The following is a 27,772-nucleotide window of genomic DNA, read 5'->3' as shown; positions in this document are numbered from 1 at the left end:
ACAGAAAGCACAGTTGCTCAATCTCCGGTAAGTACAAAGACAGGTGGGGAAGTAAGTTGTGAAGAGGGCATAAGGAGGCTGCAAATATATTAAATGTTTGGGTGAATATTTGGCAAATGCCACAATGTTGGAAAATCTGAAGTCTATTTGGCAGGAAGAATAAGAAAGAAGCAAATTATCTAAATGGTGACAGATTGCAGATGGATCTGAGTATCCTAGTGTGCAATTCACAAAAGGCTAGTATGCAAGTACAAGAGGTTAAGAAAGTGAAAACCATTACCACTTATTACAAGAAAAACTGAATACAAAAATAGAAGGTTATGCTTCAGTTATACAGGGCATGGATGAGATCATATCTGCAGCAGTGTACAATATTGACCTCCTTACTTAGTACTGAAAGTAGTGCAGGGAAGGTTTATAAAACTAAAACTTGGAATGAACAGGTTATCTCATGAGGGAAGGTTGGACAGGCTAGGCTTGTATTTGCTGGAGTTCAGAATAGTGTAAAACAACTTGATTAAAACAGACAAGGTCATGAGTGGTCTTTGACAGGATGCATATGGAATGGATGTTTCCTCATATGAGATAAACTCGAATAAAGGAGTTATTGTTCTAAAATAAGGTGTCAGCCATTAATGATAAGGAGAATCTTTTTCTCAGACAGTCCTTTAGTCATTGGAACACTCTTCCTGAAAAGAGGGTGGACGCACAGACTTTTGGAAATTTTTGAAGCATACATGAATATAATCTTGATCAATAGTGAGGTGAAAGATTATCAGGGGTATGCAGGAATATGGAATAATCAGATCAGCCAAGATATCACCGAACAGCAGACTTGAAGGTCTGAGTAGGCTATGACTGCTTCTAATTCATATATTCACATCTCCTGTTAGAATTCTCTTCTCCAGAAACTATAGTACCTTAACTACCTACTCGAGTAACAACTTACAGGCTCTTACAAGTTCTTGAAGACCTTTTGATTTGCCTCAATCTCTTCTACTACTTTCAACAATCATGAGCTGTCTTAATGTAAATTCAGCCTTTGCTCTGGTTGCCCTATCATTATATGGGAGAGAACTGCAGACAGCCACATTACTGAATTCTATTTAAAAAGAACGAAAGAACTGTGGATGCTGTAAGTCAGGAACAAGAACAGAAGTTGCTTGAAAAGCTCAGCAGGTCTGGCAACATCTGCGAAGAAAAAAGATGAGGGTTAACGTTTCTGGCCCGGTGACCCTTTCTCAGAACTTTTTTGCTTCTGTTACTGAATTCTATACTTACTCTCTTTCATACAGATATCAACAGCCAGAACTGCTTGCGAAATGTTGTCCTTGTTTGATCTCATGTCCTTAATCACAGTTGTGTTCAACTCCCGTTGAAAATCATGGAGGTGTTCTGAACCGAATCCTGTTAGACAAATTGTATTCCCTGGTTACCAAAACCAAACACATGTAGCCAGTGGGTCCACAGCATATCACCATAAGAAATGACCACAATCACTTTTAAACAAAAAGGCCGTGCAAATATTGTGTCAGGGTGAACTGCAATCTTCATAACTATGACTCCAAACAACACGTGTAGGTTCAATGAAAGACTTGAGTAAGGTTCAACCATGTCAATGTTCGAGTTCTTGTCACATAATTGGATCCAGCTTTCCCAATGGTTAACACAAATCACAGAGTCTTTCAATGCCTATGGAAGTTGTCTTGGAAGGTGCCACATTCTCAGGATAAATGGAGATTGACAATATTTGTGTCTTTATTAGCTTGATGAGAATGAGATGACAGAAACAGACTCTAACATTTTCAATAAATACTGGTATGGAAAATATGGTAGAAGCATGCAGAAAAAATGATGGCGTGCAACTTACGTAAGAACAAGGAATAGGAGTAGGCCATCTGGCCCCTTGAGCCTGCCCCGCCATTCAAGATGATCATGGCTGATCTTTTTGACACTCAGCTCCAATTACCTGCCCACTCACCATAACCCTTGATTCCATTACTGTTCAAAAATTTATCTAGCCTTGCCTTAAACACATTCAGCTAGGTAGCTTCAACCTCTTCACTGGGCAGGGAATTCCACAGATTCACAACCCTCTCAGTGAAGAAGTTCCTCCTGACTTCAGTCCTACATCTGCTTCCCTTTATTTTGAGGCTATGCCCCCTAGTTCTAGTTTCATCTGCTCATGGAAACAACCCCTCTGCCTCCACCTTATCTATTCCCTTCATAATCTTATATGTTTCTATAAGATTTCCCCTCATTCTTCTGAATTCCAATGAGTATAATCCCATCTTATTCAGTCACTCCTCATAATCCAACCCTCATAACTCTGGAATCAACCTAGTGAATCTCCTCTGCACCCCCTCCAGCACTAGTATATACCTTCTCAAGTAAGGAGACCAAAGCTGCACACAGGTGTTGGTCTCACCAGGACCCTATACAGCTGCAGCATAGACTTCCTGTTTTTAAACTACGTCCCTCGAGCAATGGTGGACAGAATTCCATTTGCCTTTTTAATTACCTGCTGCACCTGCAATCCTACCTTTTGCGATTCATGCACTAGGACACCCAACTCCCGCTGCACAGCAGTGTGCTGCAATTTTTTAACATTTAAAACAATAGTCCATTTTGCTGTTATTCCTACCAAAATGGATGACCTCACACTTATCAACATTGTACTCCATCTGCTAGACCTTTGCCCAATCACTTAGACTATCTATATCCCTCTGCAGACTTTCGGTGTCTTCTGCACACTTTGCTCTACTACTCATCTTGGCATTATCTGCAAATTTTGACACACCACACTTAGACCCCAACTCCAAATCATCTATGTAGATTATAAACAAGTGCAGTCCCAACACTGCACTACACGGGCCATCAGCTGCCAACCAGAAAAACACCCATTTACCCCTACTCTTTGCTTTCTAGTAGTCAACTCATCTTCTATCCATGTCAATACATTACCTGTAATACCGCGCAACATTATCTTATGTAGCAGCCTTTGATGTGGCACCTTATCAAATGCGTTCTGGAAATCCAGATACACTACATCCACAGGTTCCCCATTGTCCACCACGCAAGTAATGCCCTCAAAGAATTCCACCAAATTAGTTAAACATGACCTACCCTTCACGAACCCATGCTGGGTGTTCCCAACAGGAGAATTTATATCCAGATGTCTTGTTACTTCTTCCTTAATCATAGAGACAAGCATTTTCCCCACTACTGAAGTTAAGCTAACTGGCCTATAGTTACTTGCTTTTTGTCCACTTCCTTTGTTAAACAGTGGCGTCACATTGGCTGTTTTCCAATCTGCAGGAAGCACCCCACAGTCCACTGAATTTTGGTACATAATTACTAGTGCATTTGCTTTTTCCCCCCATAGCCTTTTTTAATACCCTGGGATACATTTCATCAGGGCCAGAAGACTTGTCTACCTTTAGCCCCATGAGCTAGCCCCGCACTGCCTCCTTAGTGATATGATCATTTCTAGGTCATCACCTGCTATAACCTTCTTGCCATCAGTTTTCAGCATGTTATCTGCATCTCCCACTGTGAACACCGACACAAAATAACTGTTTAACGCCTCGGCGATTTCCTCATTCCCAATTATTATTGGTCTTCTCATCCCCTTAAGCACCAATGTTTACCTTTGCCACACTTTTACAATTTACATACTTATAGAAAATTTTGCCACCTGTTTTTATATTTTAAGCTAGCTTACTCTCATAATCTGACTTTTCTTTATACCGTTTTTGTGACTTTCTGTCAGTCTTTAAAGATTTCCCAGTCTACTAGTTTCCCAGAAACCTTTGCTTTTTTGCGTGTGTTTTTTTTAATCTGATACTTTTCTTTATTTCCTTACACATCCATAACTGACTATCTTTTCCTACAGTTCTTCCTTATCACTGGAACATACTTTTGCTGAGCGCTGTGATGAATCACTTTGAAAGTCCTCCACTATTTCTCAATTGACCCACCATAAATATTTTGCTCCCATTTTACTTTACCTAACTCCTCCCTCATCCTATCATAGTCTCCTTTGTTTAAACACAGGACATTGGTACTGGATTTAACCTTCTCACGCTCCATCTGTACTTTAAATTGGACAATTCTGTGATCGCTCCTTCCGAGAGGATCCCTAACTGAGAGATCATTAGTTATTCCTGTCTCATTACACAGGACTAGATCTAGGAGAGCTTGCTCCCTCATGGGTTCCATTACATATTGTTCAAGGAAATTATCACAGATGCATTCTGTGAACCCCTCCCCAAGGCTGCCTTGACCGACCTGGTTTGACCAATCGATATGTAGATTAAAATTCCCCATGATAATTGCTGTACCATTTTTACTTATTAGCTATTAACTTGTCAGGGCTACTCTTCAAACATACTAATGCAGACTCAATTGGCCTCCTTTAAAGCTGTATTATTCCGTAAGTATTTTTAAGTCAACCTCCCAGGCCAACAGAATGCAACATGCTATGGAGTACAGAGATCCATACTGAAATAGTGAACAAAAGAAGACGCCAGAATTCTATTAAATTAACCTAGAACAGAAACGAGAAATGCTTGAGGGATTGTCGCAGCGTCACATTTTCACCAGCCCTAAGATAACGTTAGAATTTAGGAAGTGAGAGGCTTATTGAAAGATAAAATTCTTCAGAGGCTCAACAAGGTAAATGTTAAGAGGATATTTTCCTGGATGGAGAGTCTAGAATCAAAGGTCATAATCTCAGAATAAGAGGTCAATTAATTAGATCGAGATGAAGAGAAAGTTCTTCACTCGAAGGTCATGAACCTCTGTAATTTTCTACCAATACAGATCGATGGATTCTCGGCCACTGAGTACATTCAAGACAAAGATCAGATTTTTAAAAGCATCAAACAAAACAAAGGGTATCTGGATGATGAAATCTGGTCTTTAAACCAGAACTCAACCTCAAGGGATTGAAAAGCCAACTTTTGGCCCCATTTATGTTCTCATTAGAAGGTGAATAAAACAAAATCTGTAACAGAGAAGGAAAACAGGCAATCTCACTAAGTGAAACAAAAAGATTACTTAATTGGTAAATTCAATAAATTTATACTGGTAGCATTGAGCTTGGGGTTAAAACTGTATTGTAAGGATCATCACAGTGAACATTATACAGTAGCTCTCCTATCTGACTGGGCAGTACTTGATGTGGAAAAAAGTGTTAAGTAAAATGAACAAGTGCAGCGCTATCACCCATCCTGAAAAAATACAAATCATCCCCAGTATTTTAAGATTTTGCAAAATCTCACCAGGTGGTGCCTTAACATAGAAATAGGGCATGAATCCATGCACGTGGCAGCAGACACTGTTCCCTTCCATCGTAATTCCAAACATACGGGTAACAGGAACTGGCCCCTGTTTACTCCCAGGCATTCCAGCAACATGAGATCCTGCAAAAGACATGAAACTACAATTATTAACAGGTATTTGTTTCTTTATTCTTTCCTGGGACGTGGGTGTCACTGGCAAAGCCAGCATCTGTTGTCCTTCCCTAACTGCCTTTGCCTTGGGTGGCTTGCTGGCACATTTCAGACAGCAGCCAAGAGTCAACAACATTGCTGCAGGTCTGGAGTCATTTGTGGGACAGACCAGGTAAGGATGATCCATTAAAAGGACAAGAACAAACAGATGCATTTTTAGAACAACTGATGACAGTTTCTTGGTAACAAACAGTGGTGCCAGCCATTTTTTTTACTGAAATTGGATTTAAACTCCACAAACCACCATGGTGGGACTGAGATAACCACATATGGAGCTGGAGGAACACGCACGGCCAGGCAACAGAGGAACAGGAAAGCTAACGTTTCAAGTTGGGACCCTTCTTAACAAATGGGGAGGGAGAGGGGTGCTAAGAAATAAAGAGAGAGGGGAGGGGAGAGGCCAGGGAAGGTAGGTGGGATGGTGATAGGTGAATGCGTGTAGGCAATGGTTGGGATTGGTCAGTGAGGGGCGAGTTGCAGATAGGTGGGAGAGGAGATGGGCAGGTTGTCAGGTCAAGGAGGTAGGGACGAGAGGGGGGTTGGTCATTGGATGAGGCTGGGGGTAGGAAGGTTTTGAAACTGGTAAAATTCACATTTAGGCCAATCGGGCTGTAAGCTCCAAAGGCAGAATACAAGATGCTGATCCTCCAGTTTCTGGGTGGCATCATTGTGACACTGGTGGAAGCCCAGGACAGACATGTCACCCAGGGAGTGGGAGGGGGAGTTAAAATGGTTCATGACCAAAAGGTATTGATGTTTGTCCCATACAGAGTGTGGATGCTCTACAAAACGGGCTACAAGTCTCCACTTGGTCTTACCGACGTAGAAGAGTCCACATCGGGTGCAGCAGATGCAGCAGACCAAGTTGACAGATGTGCAGGTGAACCCATGTCTGATGTCAAAGATTTTTTTTTTGCCTTCAATGGAGAGGAGGTGTAGGAGGTAGGTGTAGGGGCAGGTGGAGCACTTCCTGCAGTTGCAGGGAAAGGTGCCGGGGTGGTGGGGTTAGAGGGGTAGGTGGGGAGTAGAAGAGGGAGTCAAGGAGAGAGCAGTCCCCACAAAAGGCAGATAGGGGTGGGGAGGGAAATATATCTTTGGTTGTGGGATCAGATTGTAGGTGGCGAAGCATGATACGTTGGATGCAGAAGTTGGTGGGGTACTATGCGAAGACAAGGGGGATTCTGTCTTTATTTTTGTTTTGTTGGTGGGAGGCGATGATTCAAAATGCCCTCAAAACACATCTCTTGCGTCTCCTATACCTCTGCCCTCACATCACCTCCCCCCCATCAAAAACGAGAGCCTGTAGCCTGATGGCCTAAACATATATTTTACCAGTTTCAAAATCTTCCCACTTCCAGCCTCATCCCACGACCAACCCTCCCTCTCACCCCTGCTTCTTTGACTTAACACAACCTATCCATCTCCTCTCCCACCTACCCACTACTCCGCCCTCACTGACCAATCCCAACCACTGCCTACATGCATTCACCTGTCACCATCCACCTACCTCACCCTCCCCATTTCTGAAGAAGGGTCCCGACCTGAAATGTCAGCTTTCCTGTTCCTCTAATGCTGCTTGGCCTGCCATGTTCCTCCAGCTCCATGCTGTGTTTTCTCTGATTCCAGCATCTGCAGTTCTTGCTATCACGATGGGATTTGAACACAGGTTCTTAGGGCATTAGTGGATCACTAGATTACTAGTCTGACAAATTACCATGCACCACATTCTCCCCCTAAATTCAGCTTATTTACTGCTTTGGGAAGCTTGTTGCTAAGAAATTGGCAGCTAGGTTTTGAGCATTATACAGTGAGAACACTCCAAAAAGATTTCATCAGCTACACAATGGTCACAAAAGGTACTATCAGAATTCAAGTTTTTTTTCCAATTCTCATACAAAATGTAAGGAAGAAAAGCAGAGTGGTTAAAACCCACAAGGGATGAAAGCATGAGTGTAGGAGTTGAGACATCATGCTCAGGTCATGACAGTTGGTGAGGCATCTTCTGGAGTATTGTGTGCAGCTCTAATCATGCTGTTATAAAATAGATATCAGTAAGCTAGACAGAGTTCAGAAAAGATTTATAACAGGGTGGCTGGGAATGGAGAGTTTCAGTTATAAGGAGAGGCTGGACACTCTGGGACTTTTGTCACTGGAGGTTAAGGGGTGACCTTATAGAGGCTTATAAAATCATGAGGAGTATAGACAACATGAATGACAGGTGTCTTTTCCCTAGGGTGGAGAATTTCAAGACTAGGAGACATATCTTCAAGGCAAATGGGGAAAGATTTTTAAAAAAAGACGAGAAGTTTTTTTCCCCCCACCAACACACAGAGGGGTTTGTATGTGGAATGCACTTCCAGAGAAAGTGACAGATGCAGGTACAGTTACATCATTTAAAAGACATTTAGGTAAGTACATGAATAAGAAACGTTTGTAGGGTTTTGGGCTATGCACAGGCAGGTTTAGTTTGGGATAATCATTGACATACACAGGTTGGACCAAAGGGTCTGTTTCTGTGCTTACGACTCTAAAATGCTGACAGACCCCAAGAAAAGTACCCAGCACAACCTGGCTTAGATCCTCAAGGAAACAAACATTTTCCTTCTGCAATATTCAACACAGACTTGAAGAGCTGAAAGACCTATTTTTGTGCTGCATTATTCCACAATTTTGTAGCAAAAAGCAGCTAAGAAAGGAAGCCAATTTATAATGAAAGACATTATTAGTAGTAAAATCAAAGCTACTGAAAAAGAAATGGTCAACTTAATATCCACTCCCCCAGGAAGGAAAATGATGGTTTACTGTCTCATCATCAAACATGCATATGTTTTGAGACCAATGAGTAGGTGGCTCTTCTGTTTAAAGAAAGGAAGACTTGCACATTCCTTAGCCAGATGGTCTGTGTCATAGAGTGTTGAAGGCAACACAACAGGGTGAGAGCCAAATTGGAGCAAGGACAGAGCTGGGAAAGATAGGCTGGAACCAAAGTTTGGTGGGAAAAACAGCAGCTCAACAATGAACTACCATGAAAGAGACAGTTAAAAGTATAAAAACCAAAAGAACTGCGGATGCTGTAAATTAAGAACAAAAACAAAGTTGCTGGAAAAGCTCAGCAGGTCTGGCAGCATCTGTGGAGGAGAAAACAGAGTTAACATTTCGGGACCGGTGACCTTTCCTCAGAACATTCTGAGGAAGGGTCTGAGTTCTGAGGAAGGATCACTGGACCCAAAACATTACCTCTGTTTTCTCCTCCACAGTTAAAAGTATATTCCCTCAAAAGGGAAAGTTGGGACAAACAAATCCTGAGCTGGCTACATGACAAAGCAGACAGAAATAAAGCTGAAGAAGAAAACGTGTGCTGGTTAGTAACCGCGATTAAGAACGAACCTGAATACAGAAAGAAGGTGAAAATGCAAATAAGAGAAGAGGGATTGTGAAAAATGACTGGCAACCAACAGCTACAGGGAAATCCCAAGCTATCGATAAACAAATCAATAGTAAAACGGTGGAAAAATGAGGGGTTAGGCTCTTCAAGGACCAAAAAGATGACTGCCAAATGGAGGTAAGCGCCATAGCCAAGATGTTAAATGAATGCATTGCATTTGTCTTTACCAATGAGACAGACACAACCCAGGTGATAGAAGGAAACTCGTCACTAGAAAAGTTTAAAATTGATAAATTGCAGTACGAATAACCTGTGGGTACTTAAAAGTTGGTAAGGCACTGGGACCCAATAAACTGGATCCAAGACTATTGAAGAAAGTGAATGTGGAAATTGCAGATACACTGTCAATAATTTTTCAATTTTCCCTAGATAAGAAGGTGGTGCTGAAGGACTACAAAACATTACACCTTTGTTCAAAAAATATTACAAGGATAGGCCCAGCAATTACAGACCAATCAGTTTAACTTAGAAGGCAGTGAAATGGCCAGAAACAATTATTCAGGAAAGACTAGCACTCTGATGAAAAATGTGGCATAATTTGGAACAGTCAACACAGGTATATTAGAAAGTGATATCTAATTAGCTCGCTGAGGATATTTGAAGAGGTAATAAAGAAATTTGGAAATACAGCACTGTTCCTTCCCTGTCACTGGGTCAAATTCCTGGAATTTCCTCCCTGACGGCATTGTGGGGCAACCCAGAGGAGGTTGACTGCAGTGGTTCAAGAAGGCTGCTCACCGCAACCTTGTCAATGGCAACTGAAGATGAGCAAAATGCTGGCCAGCCAGCAACACCCACATCCAACGAATGAATTTAAAAAACTGACACGACGTAGATGGTGTAGGTAGTTTCAATTGAAGCCTTCAAGAGAACGTTGTTTCTACTGAAATCATCATCCAGTGCACGGGGTTACAGTAAAAAGGCAGGAGTTTGGCAATAAACAATCATGCTTGAGAACCAGTACAAAAATGATGGGCCACAAGTCTCCTTGGGAACTGTGACAACTCTGTGATTCTGGAGATAAAGAAACAAGCAGCAAAACCTACAAGAGGATAAGAGTCATATTCAGAAGGAATGCATACAAAAATGCTAAGACTCAAAGAATGGCATGCAAAATCATTCCATAATAGGATGCGTTATACATAAAAATTACATTTTTGAAATGCTGTAATGGGAAAAAAAAAGCACAGCAGCGAATTTGCATACACCTATCACAAACACCATGAACAGATGATTTCCTAAATTATAGTATTAAACTGCACAGAGATGACAACTCCAGGACGTTGGTCTGCTACATTAATAAAAGAGAGTACAACTACACTCAAAAAAGTGTTCTTTAGACATCTGGTACATCATTACAAACATGCTGGGATTAAAGGGGTGATAGGAGAGCAGGTTGAACCTGGATGCTAAGTCAGTCAAGTTGAAATAGGAGAGGGATAAGCTTGATAGACCAAATGACCCTTTCTCCTCAACTTTTTATTAAGGGCAGCACGGTGGCTCAGTGGTTAGCACTGCTCCTTACAGCGCCAGGGACCGGGTTCAATTCCACCCTCTGGCAACTGCCTACGTTGAATCTGCACATTCTCCCCACGTATGCATGGGTTTCCTCCCACAGTTCAAAGATGAGCAGGTCAACTGGCCATGCTAAGTTGCCCATAGTGCTCAGGAACATGTAGATTAGGTGGGTTGTAGGAGGATGGGTCTGGGTGGGATGCTCCAAGGGTTGGTATGGACTTGTTGGGCCAAAGGGCCAGTTTCCACTCTGTAGGAATTCTACATAATTTTATATAACTATCTACGATTAAACTGGAGGCCACTCAGCCCATTGTACTTGGTCCATCACTCATTTAAATTGAATTTGATCTGCATCTCTGCTCCATCACCCCCTTGAACTTTCCCCAAAAATCAGCTTCTGTAACACGTAATAACCCTGTTTAACAATAATCCATCCATCTCAGTTTTAAAATGTTCACTTAATCACTCGGCCTCAAAAGCTTTTGGATGAAACTCTGATACTCTGTCACAAAGTCCATTAGTGGTGGTGGTGATGGCAGCAGCCAGAGAAAGCACATTCTCAATCCTCACCAATTCTTCGTCCCACCACTTACCCACATAGTACTCCAGCTCCACCTGCTGGAAGGCGATATTATCTACTTGTGGGTCAATTCTGGGTGCTGGTGGGCGCTGCCATTTGTTGTTTACAACCTTGGAAGTAAACAAGTTTCCTGAAAAAGGGGGGAAAAAAAGGAAACACCTTTAGCATGATACATGATCCACAATTAAACCATTTGTACTCAGCCACCAGAGAAGCAAAATGGCCAAGGTACAGGACACAGTTTAAAAGAAATTATCCATTTTATTCCCCCTCACGTTGTACAAATTTTATTGTAGAGTACTGACAACCAGCTCAAATTCATCTGTCACAATCTGTGACCTTGAATGGATTTTATTCTTTCAATTTTCTTCCCTCTTCTTCTGAAGGTACCACTACTCACTCAGGATCAAAGCTGCCTTTGACATTTTGCCGAGGTAATTATTTTTCAGATGTGAATGTTTATACCGAATAACATTGAACTAGCAGATCGCAAGGGTGAACATAATTAACACTGAATTCTCTCATCATACCACTCAGTGTCTGCCTTCAGCAACATTCAGTCGCAGAAAAACACGAAAAACCTGACCAATTTATTGTTACTTCTGAGGCAAAGAATGAACCAGCTGAATTCTGCAGTCTGTCCCACAGATCTGAATTCAAGTGCCATTGGAAGTTACCAGTGTTCAAGCACCTTCCTGTCAACCAGTCAAGAGGTCAACATGCCTGAAAGAGATTGAAGGCGCTTTTATCTTCTGGTTGCTGGAGATCGATACTAACTATGACAAAGACCACAATAAAATGAGTCATTGGTAAAACTGGAGTGAAAAATTATTTTAGTATTATATTTTTAGATTTACTTTGAAATAAGTAATTTGGAAAAGAATTACTTTTTGTCAGAGGAAACAGGGGGTGGCTTCTTTACGCAGAGCAAATTTACATGACTGCAATATATAAACTGAGGTTAAAGGTGCTTAAAAAGCTAATGCCTAGAGACTAAAGTTGTTTCACAAACATCAAAAAATAATTAAGTCATTTATTAGCTGAGCTTGTTAAATCGTAAACTTCAACCACTATTTTGGGAACTCTGATCTAGAATGCTAGGCAGGATTTTCTGTCAAAAATCCTTTCTTCTGGTTGCAAACTACATACAACAATAGAATAGAGTTGGGAAGTCACAATAGCAGTCACATTTTTGAGCTAAAAGCAGATGGTTCAGGCTTTTATCTAGGATCAGAAGATTTGGATACAGGAGAGTTTCATTTAAGTTGAACACAAGAATCCACAAGTCAAGGGTAGTGCAGCACACTTCCAACAAGTCTTGCAGTTTAAACTTTGCCAATCATAAGATCTGGACTTGGGGAAATTTGCCAATGATTTGGGTGTTCAATTCATTCACAATTCCTCTGATAACAAAGAAACTCACACCAGTCTGCTACAGGTTCTCTGACAATTTCCAGGCTTGGGCGGACAAGTGGCAGATAAAACCCAGACCACATTATCATTATCATGCACAGGAAACTGATCTTAAACTATACTAGCATGACTATTAAAGTCCTTCACCATCAACATTCAGAGGACCCTCAATAACTAAAACCTTAACGGCGGCTCAGTAGTTAGCAGTGCAGCCTCACAACGCCAGGGACCTAGGTTCGATTCCAGCCTCGGGTAACTGTCTGCGTGGAGTTTGCACATTCTCCCCGTGCCTGCATGGGTTTTCTCCGGTTTCCTCCCACAATCCAAAGATGTGCAGGCTAGGTGGATCGGCCATGCTAAATTGCCCATAGTGTTCGGGGGTGTATGGGTTACAGGGGAATGGGTCTGGGCGGGATGCTTCAAGGGGCGGTGTGGACTTGTTTGGCTGAAGGGCCTGTTTCCACACTTAATCGAACTAGAACTTCACACTGCAACAAGGACAGGACATTTCCCGACCACTCAAAGGCTCTGCACCGTCAACAAGTCACAAGTACAGATTGTGATGGAAAATTCACCACTCGTCTGAATATATTCAGCTACATTAATCAGAGAAAGAGATTCAACAACATCCGAGGTACAATAATTTTCTTGACTCCAGGGACTCTGTGTCCAGCTGCTCTGTCACCAGCTCAGCATGAGATCAGCACTAATGCTCTACTGGGTTAACTAAGTTAGGTAGTGGTCAACAAGTTAGGCAAAATGGAGAAGTACTGGACTAGTCAACTAGAGGTCTAGCATAGGTACATAGATTCAATTCCACCACAAATTTAAAATCAATTAATAAAGCCTTGTATATAAATCTAGTCTCAGTGACCATGAAACTATTACTGAGTGTCATAAAAACCGATCTGGTTAACTATTATCTGCCTTCCTTAATTTGGAATGACTCCACACCCACAGTCATGCAATTAACTCAACTGTTCCCTGAAATGGCGACAACTTTAGGGCAAATAGGGATGGACAAAAAGCGCCGGCTTGCCACCAATTTTAACATCCCTTGAAACAATAAAAAACAGACTACAGTTCAAATATAAAAAAGAGGCTTGGGATCTGTTGACCAGTGAATCAACAAGTCATCTGCAGTGGTCTCTGTTAAAAATCTAAGACTCCAAATCATGTAAAGGCCCCTATCCCAACATCTACTCTGTGATGTGGTACCTGATTTCAACAAAAGGAGCAATAAGACTTCTACAGTTAGACCCAGTGGTTAGCTCAGATAGCATTTCTATTGATGAATGTGCCTCTGTACCACCTGTAAGAAAACTTATGCTGCTTAGAGGACATCACCCACTCACATCTCACAATCAAATGACCTTGGATCCTTCAGTTTTGAAGCTTATACATCTAGAAGTCACTGGATGGGGGAAGATCTGACAATGCTCAGGAAACTGCATGTAGAAAAGTGTTGTGTTTTCAAGAGGGGTAGAAAATGAGAAGAAAAATATTTTAAGACAAATCAACATTCCACATTTGTAGGAGGGGTTGAATGTGAAAAAAAGGTCCATCTAGCTCAACTTCTACCACCCTGGTTATCACATGATACAGCAATAGTTATTGATTAATCATAGCAATCCATTTCTCATTTCCAGTAAGGCACTGGTGGTGCACTGATAGTTTCTCTAACCTTTGGGCCAGAAGGTCCGGGATCCAGTTCCCAGTTCCAGCTGCTCTGCAGGCCCGTCCCAACATATCAGACCCCGATCATTCACACCAAAAGCAATTTGCCACCTACCAAATGGAACCACATCATGTGGTGCTTGTTGTTCCTTGGCATCCATTACCATTTCCGCCTCCACTTCATCAAGATACGCGAGCTCCTCTTCAAACTGCGATGGGCCATCATCATCCCAATCTCCACGGAGCCTCTTCGCCTGTGGCCGATTTCCATCACCAGTGCCACCAGGTGCCTTATTTCTTGCAGACTGCATTGCCATCTGTTAAAATTAAATTACATTACTGGTCATCTAATTGGAAGCTATATAGCCATTGGGAGCATTAAAAAGACATTGTATTTATATATTTGCATTCATGACCAAAATGCCTTACAGCAAACAACGCTCAATGAAGTGAAGTGTAGTTGCTTTACCTTGATGTTCCAACCTCCATAAGCACAAAGGCTTTAAGTAACAAAAGGGGCACCAAAATGTCAAATTGCTGAAAAGAGGCATGATGCTGAAGCTCTTCAAATTGCAGTCCTCAGGACAAACGTGCTAACAAGAATGCTAACTTCAAACAATCACAACAATTTATATAAGTAGAGAAAAGTGTGCTGACTGGTTATATTTTTAAATGTTACAAATTTGCCCTGATCAGCAATCACATAATTAGAGCCCGAGCCATTTGATTACCTTGCAATCTTGACACGGGAATGCAGTATATCTCAGCTATCCTACAGAGCTACGACTTTCCTGATCAGCTTCTTTCACTGATTTAAATTCTTACATTTGTATTATTTTTCAGTTCTGCTGAAAGAGTCACTGTTGCAAAATTTTAAGCTGTTCTCTCCACAGATGCTGCCTACCAGCATATTTCAACTTTTAGTTCAGATTTCTAGCATTCACAGTTCTGCAGAATGCTGCCATCAGTCCAATACCATATACTGCAGGAAAGGTAGAGAGACAGATAGACATGAAATGCAAAGGCCCAGACCATTCTGGAAAGAAAAACAGAAATTGCTAAGAAAACTCAGCAGGTTTGACAGCATCTGTGGAGGGAAAGCAGAGTTAATGTTTTGAGTCCAGTGACCCTTCTTCAGAACTGTGGAGCTCTGGATTTTTTTTAAAATGCTGTTTAGATAGGAGCTCAAATTCCACCATAGCAACTAGTGAAATTTAAATTCAGTTAATTAATCCGGATTTAAGGCTTCACTCAGTAATAGTGACTATGAAATAGCCAGCAATTCTGTGAAAACTCATCCGGTCATTAATATTCCTGATGTCATTGATCAGTTTCACCTAAATCTACAACAACGTTGCTCACTCTGAAATGGCCCAGCATGCCACTAATTGCAAAGACAATTATGGATGCCTCATCAGCAACACACACATCCCAGACAGGAACAAAAACATCTGTTATTCAATGTGCTTCCAGGATAAAGCAACTTGCTGAATAATCCAGAGTGTGCCAATAGCCACACTAAGAACCAAGTTAAGGTTAGATGCAACATATCTATGGATTGGAACCATCCTTTGCAAAAACAAAAAAAAAGCAACAGTTCAAACCTAAGGGTTTGGGGTCTGTATAACTCCTGTTGCTCTCTACAGGGCAATGCCACAACAGATCAGAAATATACACTAACCAATGAATATTACATTATATTGGGACCCTTAAAACATCTTCGCTATTTTCACAGAAGAGCAAATACGATAATTGCCTGCATCTTTTCAGACATGAACATCTGGCAGTCTAGTATATTGTGATTGTTCTAATGGTGATTTCTGAAGGAAATGATTACATGGAGGAGCAGAGACTGATTATCACGGCTATTAAATCAGCATAGAAATATGCCTAAGGAAATATTTCCTAAACCAGCAACCCTAGTTGCACATGAATCCAAAGACTGAGACTGGGCTTTCCTAAATAATTAAAGCTTTGCTTCCAAGTCATCTCAGCTGACTTGCGATTGGATAAAGGTCTCCACTGATGATTTCACATGGGTTTCAGGGAGACGCCAATTATCTTACAAAATTGGCTTAATGGTAGGAGACAGAGTGTCATAGCAGAAGGTTGTTTTTCCGACTGAAGGCCAGTGACCAGCAATGATTCACAGGGATTAGTACTGGGTTCATTTTTGTTTGTCATTTATATAAACAATTTAGATGAGAATTTGGGATACATGGTTAATAGGTTTGTGGATGACACCAAAATTGGTGATATAATGGACTGCGAAGGTGATCTAAAATTACAAATACATATTGATCATTTGAGTCAATGGCCTGAGCGACAGATGGGAGTTTTATTTGGATAAATGTGAGGTATGCATTTTGGTAAAACAAAAAAGGGCAGGACTTAAAACAATTAATGGTAGGGCCCTGGGTAATGTTGCAGAACAGACAGACCTGGGATTTAGGTCACAATTCTTTGAAATTTACATCACAGGTACACAGGGTAGTTAAAAAGGCGTTTAGCACACTTGCCTCAATTGCTCAGATCTTCAAGTATCGGAAGCAATGTTGAGGTTGTACAGGATATTGGTGAGGCCTCTCCTGGATTACTATGTAATAGGTCACCCTGCTATAGGAAGGATATTAAATTGGAGAGGGTTCAGAAAAGGTTTACCAGAGTGTTGCCAGGAATAGAGGGTTTCAGTTAAGGATAGGCTAGGTCATTTTTCATTGCAGCATAGGAGGTTGAGGGGTGACCTAATAGAGTTTTGGGTCTATCCCCTAGGGTGGGTGAGTTCAAAACTCAGGGGCATACATTTAAGATGAAAGGAGAAAGATTTAAAAAGGACACATGAAGCAACCATTTTACACAGCGAGTGGCTTGTATGTGGAACTTTGAGGAAGTGGTGGATGCAGTTACAACATTTACAAGACAGTTAGATAAATACATGAATAAGAAAGCTTTGGAGGGATATGGGCCAAATGCAGGCAAGTGGAACTAGTTTGGTTTGGGAACATGGTCGGTGCGGACTAATTGGACAGAAGGGACTGTTTCCATGCTGACAGTAGACAAACCAACTATATTACAAAAACAATATGTTCTATTAGCATTGTTGTAAAGACTTCATGTCTCAAATTTACATTCACCACATTGTTGCAGAGTAACCACAGGCCATAAGAGGGCATGGTTCTTGCTTTCTGTTCCATTTTGCACTGATCAACTTTCAATCAACATCCACTGTGGTCTAGTGAGTAGTGCTCTTGCCCAAGTCATAATGTTGCAGTCTCAAGTTTCCTTTAGACAACATCCACTACCGTACAGAGGGACCGCCACATTGTCAGAGGTGCCTCTTTTAGATATTAAACAGAGGCACCAAAATAACATGCAAAATAGGTGCAGAAGTAGACCATTCTGTCCTTTGAACCTGCTCTACCATTCAATAAGATTAACTCTAATCTTTGTTTTGAATTCTAGATTGTCATCTACCTCTGATGACCTTGATTCCCTTGCCTAACAAGAATCTTTCCACCTGTCTTAAAAGTATTAATGAGGTAGCGATTTCTCAAGTTGCATACCTGTGGGGAAAAAAAACTTCTTCCCACCTGCCCTGAAAGAGGGACCCTGTAAAAGTGCCCCAGTTCTGATCTGACAAACAAAAGGAAACATTTGCATAGCACTATGTCACAGTCATTCAGGATCAGGTACACATCAATCAAGTTACCCCTCATTCTTCTAAACTCCAGTGGAAGCAAGCCCAGCCTCTCCAACCTATATTCAAGGCAATCATCTGAGAGACATACAACAGTGTTAATCAAAGTGTAGAGATCCCAGTGTCCTGGTCAACCCTCATGCTTCAGCTTACACCCAAAATAGATGAGCTAGAGATTTCTTGCTGTTTATAGGGTCTTAGCTGTCCACAAGTAGATGCCATAGTTACAACGGCAATTTCATTTCACAAGTACTGCAGTTCAAAGCACTGAGTCATCCTTACGTTACTATAATGCTATAGAGGTTTATTACTTTTGATCCTTAAAGAATCCATAGCATTATAGAGAAACAAGTTGTTTCTTTTGAATCTCAGTTTGTATTCCTTCCCCAATTAAAACTATCATGATATATAGCTCATGTATAGATGAGGAAATGGGAGGATTTGAAAACAAAGACTGAGAATTATCATATAACTGTGATTGGTAAGAACAGAAAGGGGGATTCAGAAGCCCTCGTGCTGCGATGGCAGTGTCGTGGCCTTTGGGCTAGAAGGTCCGGGCTCAAGTTCTACGGTCCAGAGAAATCATCACATCCCTGAACAGATTGAGTGGAAAGACTCTAGGAAGTGGGACGGGAGGAACGAGAGAGAGAGATAGACAGGGTCGGGGGGCATGGGCGGAGGCAGACAGGGCTAGCAGGGAGCGGGGGTGGGGCGAAGCGAGACAGGCGAGGGCAAATAGGCGGGTGAGCGTTCAGGCAGAGGATTACCTCAGGAAAGGGCTGATGGGTGCAGCTGACTGCCGGGGGAAGAGGCGCTGTGAGATCACCCGGGGTGGGGAGACACTGCACAGGCGCTGGGGGTTTTCGGGGGCTGCTCTGCAGCACCTCAGCCACGCTCATCAGAGCCCTGCATTGCAAGGCTCTGAACCCGGGATAAACTAACGGATCACCGCTACGGGTCCGTTCCCGAACGCGATGGGAAAGCTTTCCCTTTTGTGGGGTGGTGCAGGGAAGAACATTCACGGAGGAAGGGAGTTCGAATTCGCGCCGGCCTCCCCATTCCTAAATCGGCCGCTCGGAGATTGAACGAAGGCTGCGGTGAACCTACGAGCTAGGCCTCAGGCTCCTGCACCTTTACCTCAGACACTCGCTCGCGCCGCTTCTCCCCTCAATCTCCCGCCACCGACCACCCCCACAGGCCAGCCCCACCCACCCTGGTTACCGCGGCAACGGCAGCGCGGCTCAATGATTGGCTCGCATGAGCATGCGGGAGTCCATTGGCCGAGCTGTCAAATCGGATTGGCCAGGAAGGTCGTGTTGTGATTTGCTGCGAGTAGGCAAGGATGAATGACCTGATGGGGGGAGGGGACATGCCTCCCGATAGGGGGTCCCGATCTGAATCTGTTACCTGACCTGCTGTGTTCCTCCAGCTGCATATTTTATCTACTTTGACTTCCAGCATCTGCAGTTCTTGCTATCTCCTCGTATCACGTCCTCATTTGCTGAAACTAGGCACGCCAATGTTAGTCTCCCGCATTTCCCGCGACACATCCCTCACACCCCGCCCCCGCCACAACCGCCCAAAGAGGATCCCCCTCGTTCTCACACACCACCCTACCAACCTCCGGATACAACGCATCATCCTCCGACACTTCCGCCATTTACAATCCGACCCCACCACCCAAGACATTTTTCCATCCCCTCCCCTGTCTGCTTTCCGGAGAAACCACTCTCTCCGTGACTCCCTTGTTCGCTCCACACTGCCCTCCAACCCCACCACACCCGGCACCTTGCCCTGCAACCGCAGGAAATGCTACACTTGCCCCGACACCTCCTCCCTCACCCCTATCCCAGGCCCCAAGATGACATTCCACATCAAGCAGAGGTTCACCTGCACATCTGCCAATGTGGTATACTGCATCCACTGTACCCGGTGTGGCTTCCTCTACATTGGGGAAACCAAGCGGAGGCTTGGAGACCGCTTTGCAAAACACCTCTGCTCAGGTCGCAACAAACAACTGCACCTACCAGTCGCAAACCATTTCCACTCCCCCTCCCATTCTCTAGATGACATGTCCATCATGGGCCTCCTGCACTGCCACAATGATGCCACCCGAAGGTTGCAGGAACAGCAACTCATATTCTGCCTGGGAACCCTGCAGCCATATGGTATCAATGTGGACTTCACCAGTTTCAAAATCTCCCCTTCCCCTACTGCATCCCTAAACCAGCCCAGTTCGTCCCCTCCCCCCACTGCACCACACAACCAGCTCAGCTCTTCCCCACCACCCACTGCATCCCAAAACCAGTCCAACCTGTCTCTGCCTCCCTAACCGGTTCTTCCTCTCACCCATCCCTTCCTCCCACCCCAAGCCGCACCCCCATCTACCTACTAACCTCATCCCACCTCCTTGACCTGTCCGTCTTCCCTGGACTGACCTAACTCCCCACCTATACTCTCTCCACCTATCTTCTTTAGTCTCCATCTTCGGTCCACCTCCCCCTCTCTCCCTATTTATTCCAGTTCCCTCTCCCCATCCCCCTCTCTGATGAAGGGTCTAGGCCCGAAACGTCAGCTTTTGTGCTCCTGAGATGCTGCTTGGCCTGCTGTGTTCATCCAGCCTCATATTTTATTATCTTGGAATTCTCCAGCATCTGCAGTTCCCATTATCTCTCACGCCAATGTTACTGCCTGGCCTGCTGTGTTCCTCCAGCTCCACACTATTACCTGACTCCTGCATCTGCAGTTCTTGCTATTTCTGGCTGAAAGGAGCATTGCGCAGTATTCTCAGTGGTAGAGGTTAGGTGATACTGACTGGTTGACCGGAAATCCAGTGTTCGCTGGCTGCAACTACCAATTCACAGAGGCGCACCTGATTATAGAGGCCTGGCTTTGAAAGCTTGTGATTTCAAGTAAACCTGATGGACCATAACATGATGTTGGGTGATTCTTGACTTTGTCTAGCCCAGTCCAATACCACCACCTACACATCATAGAGCTGTACAGCACAGAAATAGTCCCTTCAATTCATCCATGCCAACTAGATATCCTAAATTAGTCTGGTCCAATTTGGCCCACATCCTTCTAAACCCTTCCTATTCATCTACCCATCCAGATGCCTTTTAAATGTTGTAACTGCACCAGCCTCCACCACTTCCTCTGGCAGCTCATTCCATACACACACCACCCTCTGCATAAAATCATTGTCCCTTAGGTCCCTTTTAAATCTTTCCCCTCTTGCTTTAAACCTACATCCTCTAGTTTTGGACTCTCCTACCATAGGGAAAATGACCGTGGATATTCACCTTATCTATGGCCCTAATAATTCTATAAATCTCTATAAGGTCACCTCTCAGCCTCCAAAGCTCCAGCAAAAATGGCCTCAGCCTGTCCCTATAGCTGAAACCCTCTAACCCAAGCAACATCCTTGTAAATATTTTCTCTGCACCCTTTCAAGTTTAACAACACCTTTTCTATAGCAGGGAGAACAGAATTGAAGACAGTCTTCCAAAACTTGCCAAACCAATGTCCTTTACAGCCAAAACATGACATCCCAACTCCTATACTCAATGCAATGACCAATAAAGGCAAGTATACCAAACAACTTCCAGGATGGGCTCACAAGAAAACTATACCTTCATTGGTTATAATTTGGATACAGTGACATCTATCAGTAAAGTAACAGTTTGCAGGAACCAAGGCATGATTGTACATAGACAAACCCTTGATGGTGGCCTTTGAAAAGGGGTTTGTCAAAAAGGCATACAGGATTTTTCCTGATGTGGTATCACAAAGCAGAGGAGTTATGCCAAACCTATACAAGATACCCGCTAGCAGTAAGGAAGCATTTCTGAACAGCACATAAGGCCCAATCTCAAGATATTGAGTGTGAATCTAGGATAGTATGTTGCTTTCCTGGTGCCAGGATTAAGGATGTCTCGAAATGTTTGAAGCATATTGTTAAAAGGGGTGTTAGAAATGAAGGTTATTGTACACATTGCTAAGAATTACATCATTCAGAAAAAGATTAGGGCTTTACAGAGAGAATATAATAGGTTAGGTAGAAGATTGAAAAAAAAACGGAACCTCAAAAGTAGCAATCTGTGGTTTACTCCCAGTGCTAAGCTCAAATGAGGGAAAGAATAAAAGGATAAAAAAGATGAATCAATGGTGGTGTTACGTTCAGGATTCAGATTCTTGGATCATTGTAGCAGAAAAGAAGGGTTTAGGCCCGAAACATCAGCTTTCCTGCTCCTCTGATGCTGCTTAGCCTGCTGTGCTCATCCAGCTCTACACCTTGTTATCCCTGTTCAAAAAGGATGGTTTTCACCTGCACTGGAAAAGGATCAATATCACAGTGGAAAGATTTGCTAATTCCATTCAGGGAGACTGTAAGCTATTCGAGTGTGTCTGTGTATGTGACCTTAAAGTGGCAGAGTTGATACATAGATAAGAATAGTTTTGAATCTGACAAGAACAAGTTATTCAGAAAAGATAGACGAGGGCAAGTCAGAGAATGAAGAAACACCGAAGAATTAAATTGCATTTATTTCAATGCAAAAAGGTCTCACAGGTAAGGCTGATGAAGTCAGGGCATATACGGGGTCGTGAGATTGAGACAACATGGCTGTTACAGAAACGTGGCTGAGGGATGGCCAGGACTGGCAGCTCAATGTTCTGGGCTTCAGCTGTTATAGGAAAGATAGAAAAAGAAGCAAGAAAGAAGAGGGAAAGCAGCATTTTTGATTAAGAAAAGCATTATTGTTGTAACCAGAAAGGATATTTCTGAAATCATCCAGTGAAAGTAAAAAGGTTGAAATTAGAAATAAAGAAAGGGATGATCAGCTTGATGAGATTGTAATATAGGCCCCCCTCAATAATCAGAGGGAAATTGAGGAACAAATATATTGAGAGATCTCAGACAGATGTAAAAATACATACTGTAGTAGTAGGTGACTTTAATTTCCCAAACATTGGCTAGTGTTAAAGGTTGCATGGTGAATAATTTGTTAAAAAAGTGTCCAAGAAATTTTTTAAATCAGTATGTAAAATGTTCCAACTGGAGGAGGAGCAAAACTTGACCTTTCATTGGGCAGTAAGACAAGGCAAGTGACTGAAGTGATAGTAGGGAACACTTCGGGTCTAGTGATCATAATTCTATTTGTATTAAAAGTGTATGCATTCCACAAAAATTAAAGTTCTTAATTAGACTAAGGCAAATTTTGATGGTCTAAGACAAGAACTTTCAATAATTGGTTGGCATTGACTGTTCGCAGGTAAAGAGTTGTCTAATAAGTAGGAGACTTTCAAAAGTATGACAACAAGAGTTCAGCGGCATTATGTTCCTGTTACAGTGAAAGGTAAGGCTGGTAAAATTAGATTACAATGGATGAATAAAGATAGAGTGTTCCAGTGAAGAATAAAAAAGAATCATATATTAGATATAGAAAGCTGGGTTCAAATGAATTTCTCGACTAGTATAAAGATTATAGGAGCATTCTTAAGACGGAGATCAGGAAGGCAAAGAGAGGAGACGAGATAGCTAGGCACTTCAGTTCATTCTAACGAGAGATAAAAGGGGTTAAAAATAGAAATATTCAGTAGATCAGGCAATGTCTGTAAAGAGTAAGTTAATGTTTCAAGTTGAGGACCTGACATGAGCCTGAGATACAGCATCTTATTTGTTCCAATCTTGTCACATTTGACCCACATCATATTTATACCATTACTAAGATCACCTATTTCTATCTCTGTAATATTGCCCTTTTTTTGTCTCATGCCTCAACTCACCTACAACTACCTCTAGATTTAACGAATCAAATATATTCCTGACTGGTCTCGCACGTTCTGCCCTCTGTAAGATGACAGTCATCTGGAATTCTCCAGCCCATGTCTTAAACTCACAGCAAGTCCCATTCCCCTGCACTCACACCTACATTGCTTCCCAGTCCAGCAACATCTTGCTTTTAAAATTTACATTTTACAATTTACATTCACTTTGCCTCTCTACTTTAGTTTTTTTTAAAGACCCTCCTTAAAATCCTACCTCTTTACCAAGCTTTTGGTCATCAGACACAAGATCCATTTCATGATTCATCATCATATTTTGTTTTATGGTATATCGTTTTATGCAATATCATTTTATGTTATAGCATAATGGTATATCATTTTAATGGCTCCACAAAATTTTGCGGTGTTCTTGTCACCTATAGTAATAAAAAAAAGTATACCTCAGGTCACCATATACTGACCTACCTTCAGTTTGTTTTTATCTCTCTGTCTCTCCTGGTTTGCAATGCTCTCTTCCCTATCCATCTTCGAATCTGGACAAATGCAAAATGATGCAATTTGGAAGTTCAAATTCAGATGTAAATAATACAATAAATGGCAGAATCCTTAGAAGCATTCAAATACAGAGAGATCTGGACATACAGGTCCACAGATCCCTGAAAGCGGCAACATGGGTGGATAAACAGGTCAAGAAGGCATACAGCATGCTTGCCTTCATTGGCCATGGCATCGAATTTAAAAGTTAGCAAGTTAGCTGTCTAAAATTTTATGTGCCAGAGGGACATGGATGCTTTGGAGACGGTGCAGAGAAGGTTTACCAGGATGTTGCCTGGTTTTAGGTTTGAGGGTTTTAGGTATGAGAAGAGATTACTTAAACTCTGATTGTTTTCACTGGAAAGATGAAGGCTGAGGGTGACCTGATAGAGGGCTACAAAATTATGAGAGCCATAGATAGGGTGGATGGTCAAAAAGGTTTTTTCACAGGGTGGAAAGGTCAACTACAAAAGGGCACACTTTCAAAGTAAGAGGGGGAACATTTAGGGGAAAAGAGCAGGGAAAACTTTACACACGGGGGTGGTGAGTACCTGCAAAGTACTGCCAGTGGAGGTGATGGTGAAAGCAGGCACGTTAGCAACATTTAAGGCTTTGCAGACACATGAACAGGAGGCAAACAGAGGGATCAAAACAGTGTATGGGCAATAAGCAGTGGGTCTAAATAAGGATTGGAATTGATGCAGGCTTGGTGGACCGAAGGGCCTGTTCTTGTGCTATATTGTTCTTTGTTCTTTTGGTGTTTGTCTCTTTTCTTACAGCATAAGACATAGGAGCAGAAGTAGGCCATTCAGCCCAATGAGATCATGGCTGATCCAATAATTCTCAATTCCGCTTTCCTGCCTTTCCTCATAACTCTTGATTGGGTGACTCCTTACTTTGAGATGATACCCTCTGGTCCTGGACTTTATCACAAGTGAAGCAGCCCCCCTGCATCTACCCTGTCAAGTCCCCTAAGAATCTTGTATGTCTCAATAAGGTCTCCTCATTTTTCGAAACTCAAATGAGGTCAGATCCAACCTACTCAGCCTCCCTTCATAAGACAGTCCCTCCACACCCAGGACCAAGGCAGTGAAGCTTCTCTGAGCTGTCTCCAATGTCAATATATCTTTCCTTTAATAAGGGAATGAAAACTGTTCATAGCATTCTAGTTGTGGTCTAACTATCGCTTCTGTAGTTTGAGAAAGACATCCCCCCTTTTTATAATCCAATCACTTTGAAATAAAACTCCATTTGCCTTTGTTATTACCTGCTGAATTTGTACGCTAACTTTTTTGTGATTCACAGTCGAGGACTTCCAACTTCCTCTTGCTGTAACTTTCTGCTGTATTTCTCCATTAAAATTTACTCATCCCCTCTATTATTCCTGCCAAAGTTTTACGCCACATTATATCCAATCTTTCAAGTTTTTGCCTTCTCAGGGGGCGGCATGGTGGCTCAGTGGTTAGCATTGCTGCCTCACAATGCCAGGGACCCAGGTTCAAAGTCACCCAAGGGTGGAAGTCTATGTGGAGTTTGCACATTCTCCCTGTGTCTATATGGTTTTCCACCGGGTGCTCTGGTTCCTTCTGCAGTGCAAAGATGTGCAGGTTTGGTGGATTGGCCACACTAAATTGCCCATTGTGCACATGAATGTGCAGGCTAGGTGGGCTAACCATGGGAAATATGGGGCTATGGGAATAGGGTATTGGGGTGGGTCTGGGTTGCATGTTCTTCAGAGGGTCAGCGTGGACTCGATGGACTGAATGGCCTCCTCCCACATTGTACCAATTCTAAAAGACATAACCTGTCTACATCCCTTGTGTCGTCTTCACCACTTGCCTTCCCTGTCATCTTGAATCTTGGCCATAGTGCGGTCACTGTGCTCATCCACATCATTAATGTATATTGTAAATGAGTGTGGCCCTGTGGCATTGCACTAGCTGCAGGTGGCCAGGTATAAAAGAGGGAGACCAGCAAACTGGACAATGCAGTTTGTTTGCCAGTTCCTGTGTAAGGTCAAAAATAAGGGTCATTCCTCCAGAAGTCACCAGCAGTAGCACCTTGAAAGACTGATTATTCTTGCCAGTGGACTAAACCCAAGAGAGGGATGATTGGGAATCCCAGAGGGGTTTTGACTGAACACCTCACGCAGTAGGTGGTATCCCTCAGAGCTTAGCACTTCCACCCCTGCACTGAGTAGATGGTAGCCGGAGATCTTCGGAGTGGGACTTAAACCCACAACCTTGTCACTGTGAGGCAAGAACATAACCACTGAACCACAACAGAAATTCGCCTCTCCATGGCAGAGCAGCTGGGAACTGCCATCAGTGCTGAAAATGAGACACACTTATACTCCAAGATAGCAGTGAAAGAAATGAGTTGTCTCACATGTCTCTGGGAGACTTTAGATGTGTATAAGTCAATGTTCATAAAACAGATCATGGCTGACGCAGTGCCAACATTACAGGGAGTTACCAATTTATCTTGTATATCTGACAATAATGAAATCCTGCCTGATTATATTACTAACCAGTATGACAGGTATAGGTGATACCTCAGAACTAACTCTCACATAACGTACCATTCGTAATCCAATGGTTTGAACAATGTGAATGGGATTAATGCAGCTTTCACCTCACTCAGTCGTCCCAGTGTGTTGCAGCAGGGAATCAGTATGGGAATCTGTAAATTGATGTCAGGAGATGGAGGGGTGCAAGTACTAATGACAGTGCAGTGCAAAAAGCACCTGGTCTTTGCTCAGTCCCTCCTCGGTGAGTGATTTAAGGCATAAAGAGTCCCCAGTGGGATACAAATAGGTAAGTGACCAGAAGATGCAGGAGCAGAACTAGGTCATTCAGCACATCAAGCCTCCTCCACTGTGCAACCATGGCTGATATGTTCCTCAATCGCATTCTCCTGCCTTCTCCCCATAACTTTTGATTTTCTTACCAATCAGGAACTGATCTATCTCTGTCTTAAAGACATTTAATGACTTGGCTTCCGCAACCCTGTGCAGCACTTAGTTCCACAGATTTGCCACCCTCTGGTTGAAGAAATTCCTCCCCATCTCAGTTCAAAAGGGTCATCCTTTCACTCTGAGGCTGTGAACTCAAACTTCTGGTCAAGATGGCAGTAGATTAGGACGCTCAAACCAGAAATCCTCCGCTCCTTCTGTTTATTTCTCTTCATTTCTCTTCGTCCCCACTTTGGTCTCTCTGCGGGTCTGAGCCTGGTCTCCCAGCAACTTGTGCTGGGTCCTGGCCTGGTCTCTCGGCATCTCGTGGTAAGCTCTCAGCCTGGTCTCTCGGCGGTATGTTAGCTGGTATCTCACGGCAGCGTCCTGGCTCAACGTATGAGTGGATCCAGCCCAGGCATGTTCCAGGGGAAATTGGAGAGGTGGCAGTTTCAGCAGCAGTGATGGTATCTGCATTGAGAACAGGCAGGCAGCGAAGCAAGGTAAGCAGAGGTCTCACCAAAGACTGTTGAACTTTTAACTTATTCCTTCGTTTTCCTACTTTAAACTACAAAAGACTTTAATGTCACTAATGCTTAACTTTTTAACAGCATCAGAGGAGCAGGAAAGTCTATATTCCTGCTCTTTT

General features: G+C 42.7%; 1 protein-coding gene across 3 annotated transcripts in view; it reads right to left on the bottom strand.

Moving 5' to 3' along the window:
- The window catches only part of pold1 (polymerase (DNA directed), delta 1, catalytic subunit), a 140,512-nt gene that overhangs the window by 100,600 nt on the left and 12,140 nt on the right, over positions 1–27,772 (bottom strand). Inside the window, exons 1-5 of one of the 3 annotated variants that reach the window (XM_048521168.2) lie at positions 19,259–19,349; positions 14,265–14,466; positions 11,073–11,189; positions 5,286–5,426; positions 1,282–1,407 (exon numbers count right to left, since the gene is read on the bottom strand). In XM_048521168.2, coding sequence (XP_048377125.1) covers positions 1,282–1,407; positions 5,286–5,426; positions 11,073–11,189; positions 14,265–14,466 — 586 coding nt within the window. In that variant the 5' untranslated portion in view covers positions 19,259–19,349. Of the gene's footprint in view, positions 1–1,281; positions 1,408–5,285; positions 5,427–11,072; positions 11,190–14,264; positions 14,467–18,983; positions 19,029–19,258; positions 19,350–27,772 lie in introns of those variants that run through there. The other 2 variants (XM_048521167.1, XM_048521169.2) reach the window with 2 other exon arrangements.

This window comes from Stegostoma tigrinum, chromosome 38, assembly GCF_030684315.1.
Source record: "Stegostoma tigrinum isolate sSteTig4 chromosome 38, sSteTig4.hap1, whole genome shotgun sequence".
In the NCBI taxonomy this organism is placed as follows: domain Eukaryota; kingdom Metazoa; phylum Chordata; class Chondrichthyes; order Orectolobiformes; family Stegostomatidae; genus Stegostoma; species Stegostoma tigrinum.
This window is presented reverse-complemented; position numbering and strand designations above follow the sequence as displayed.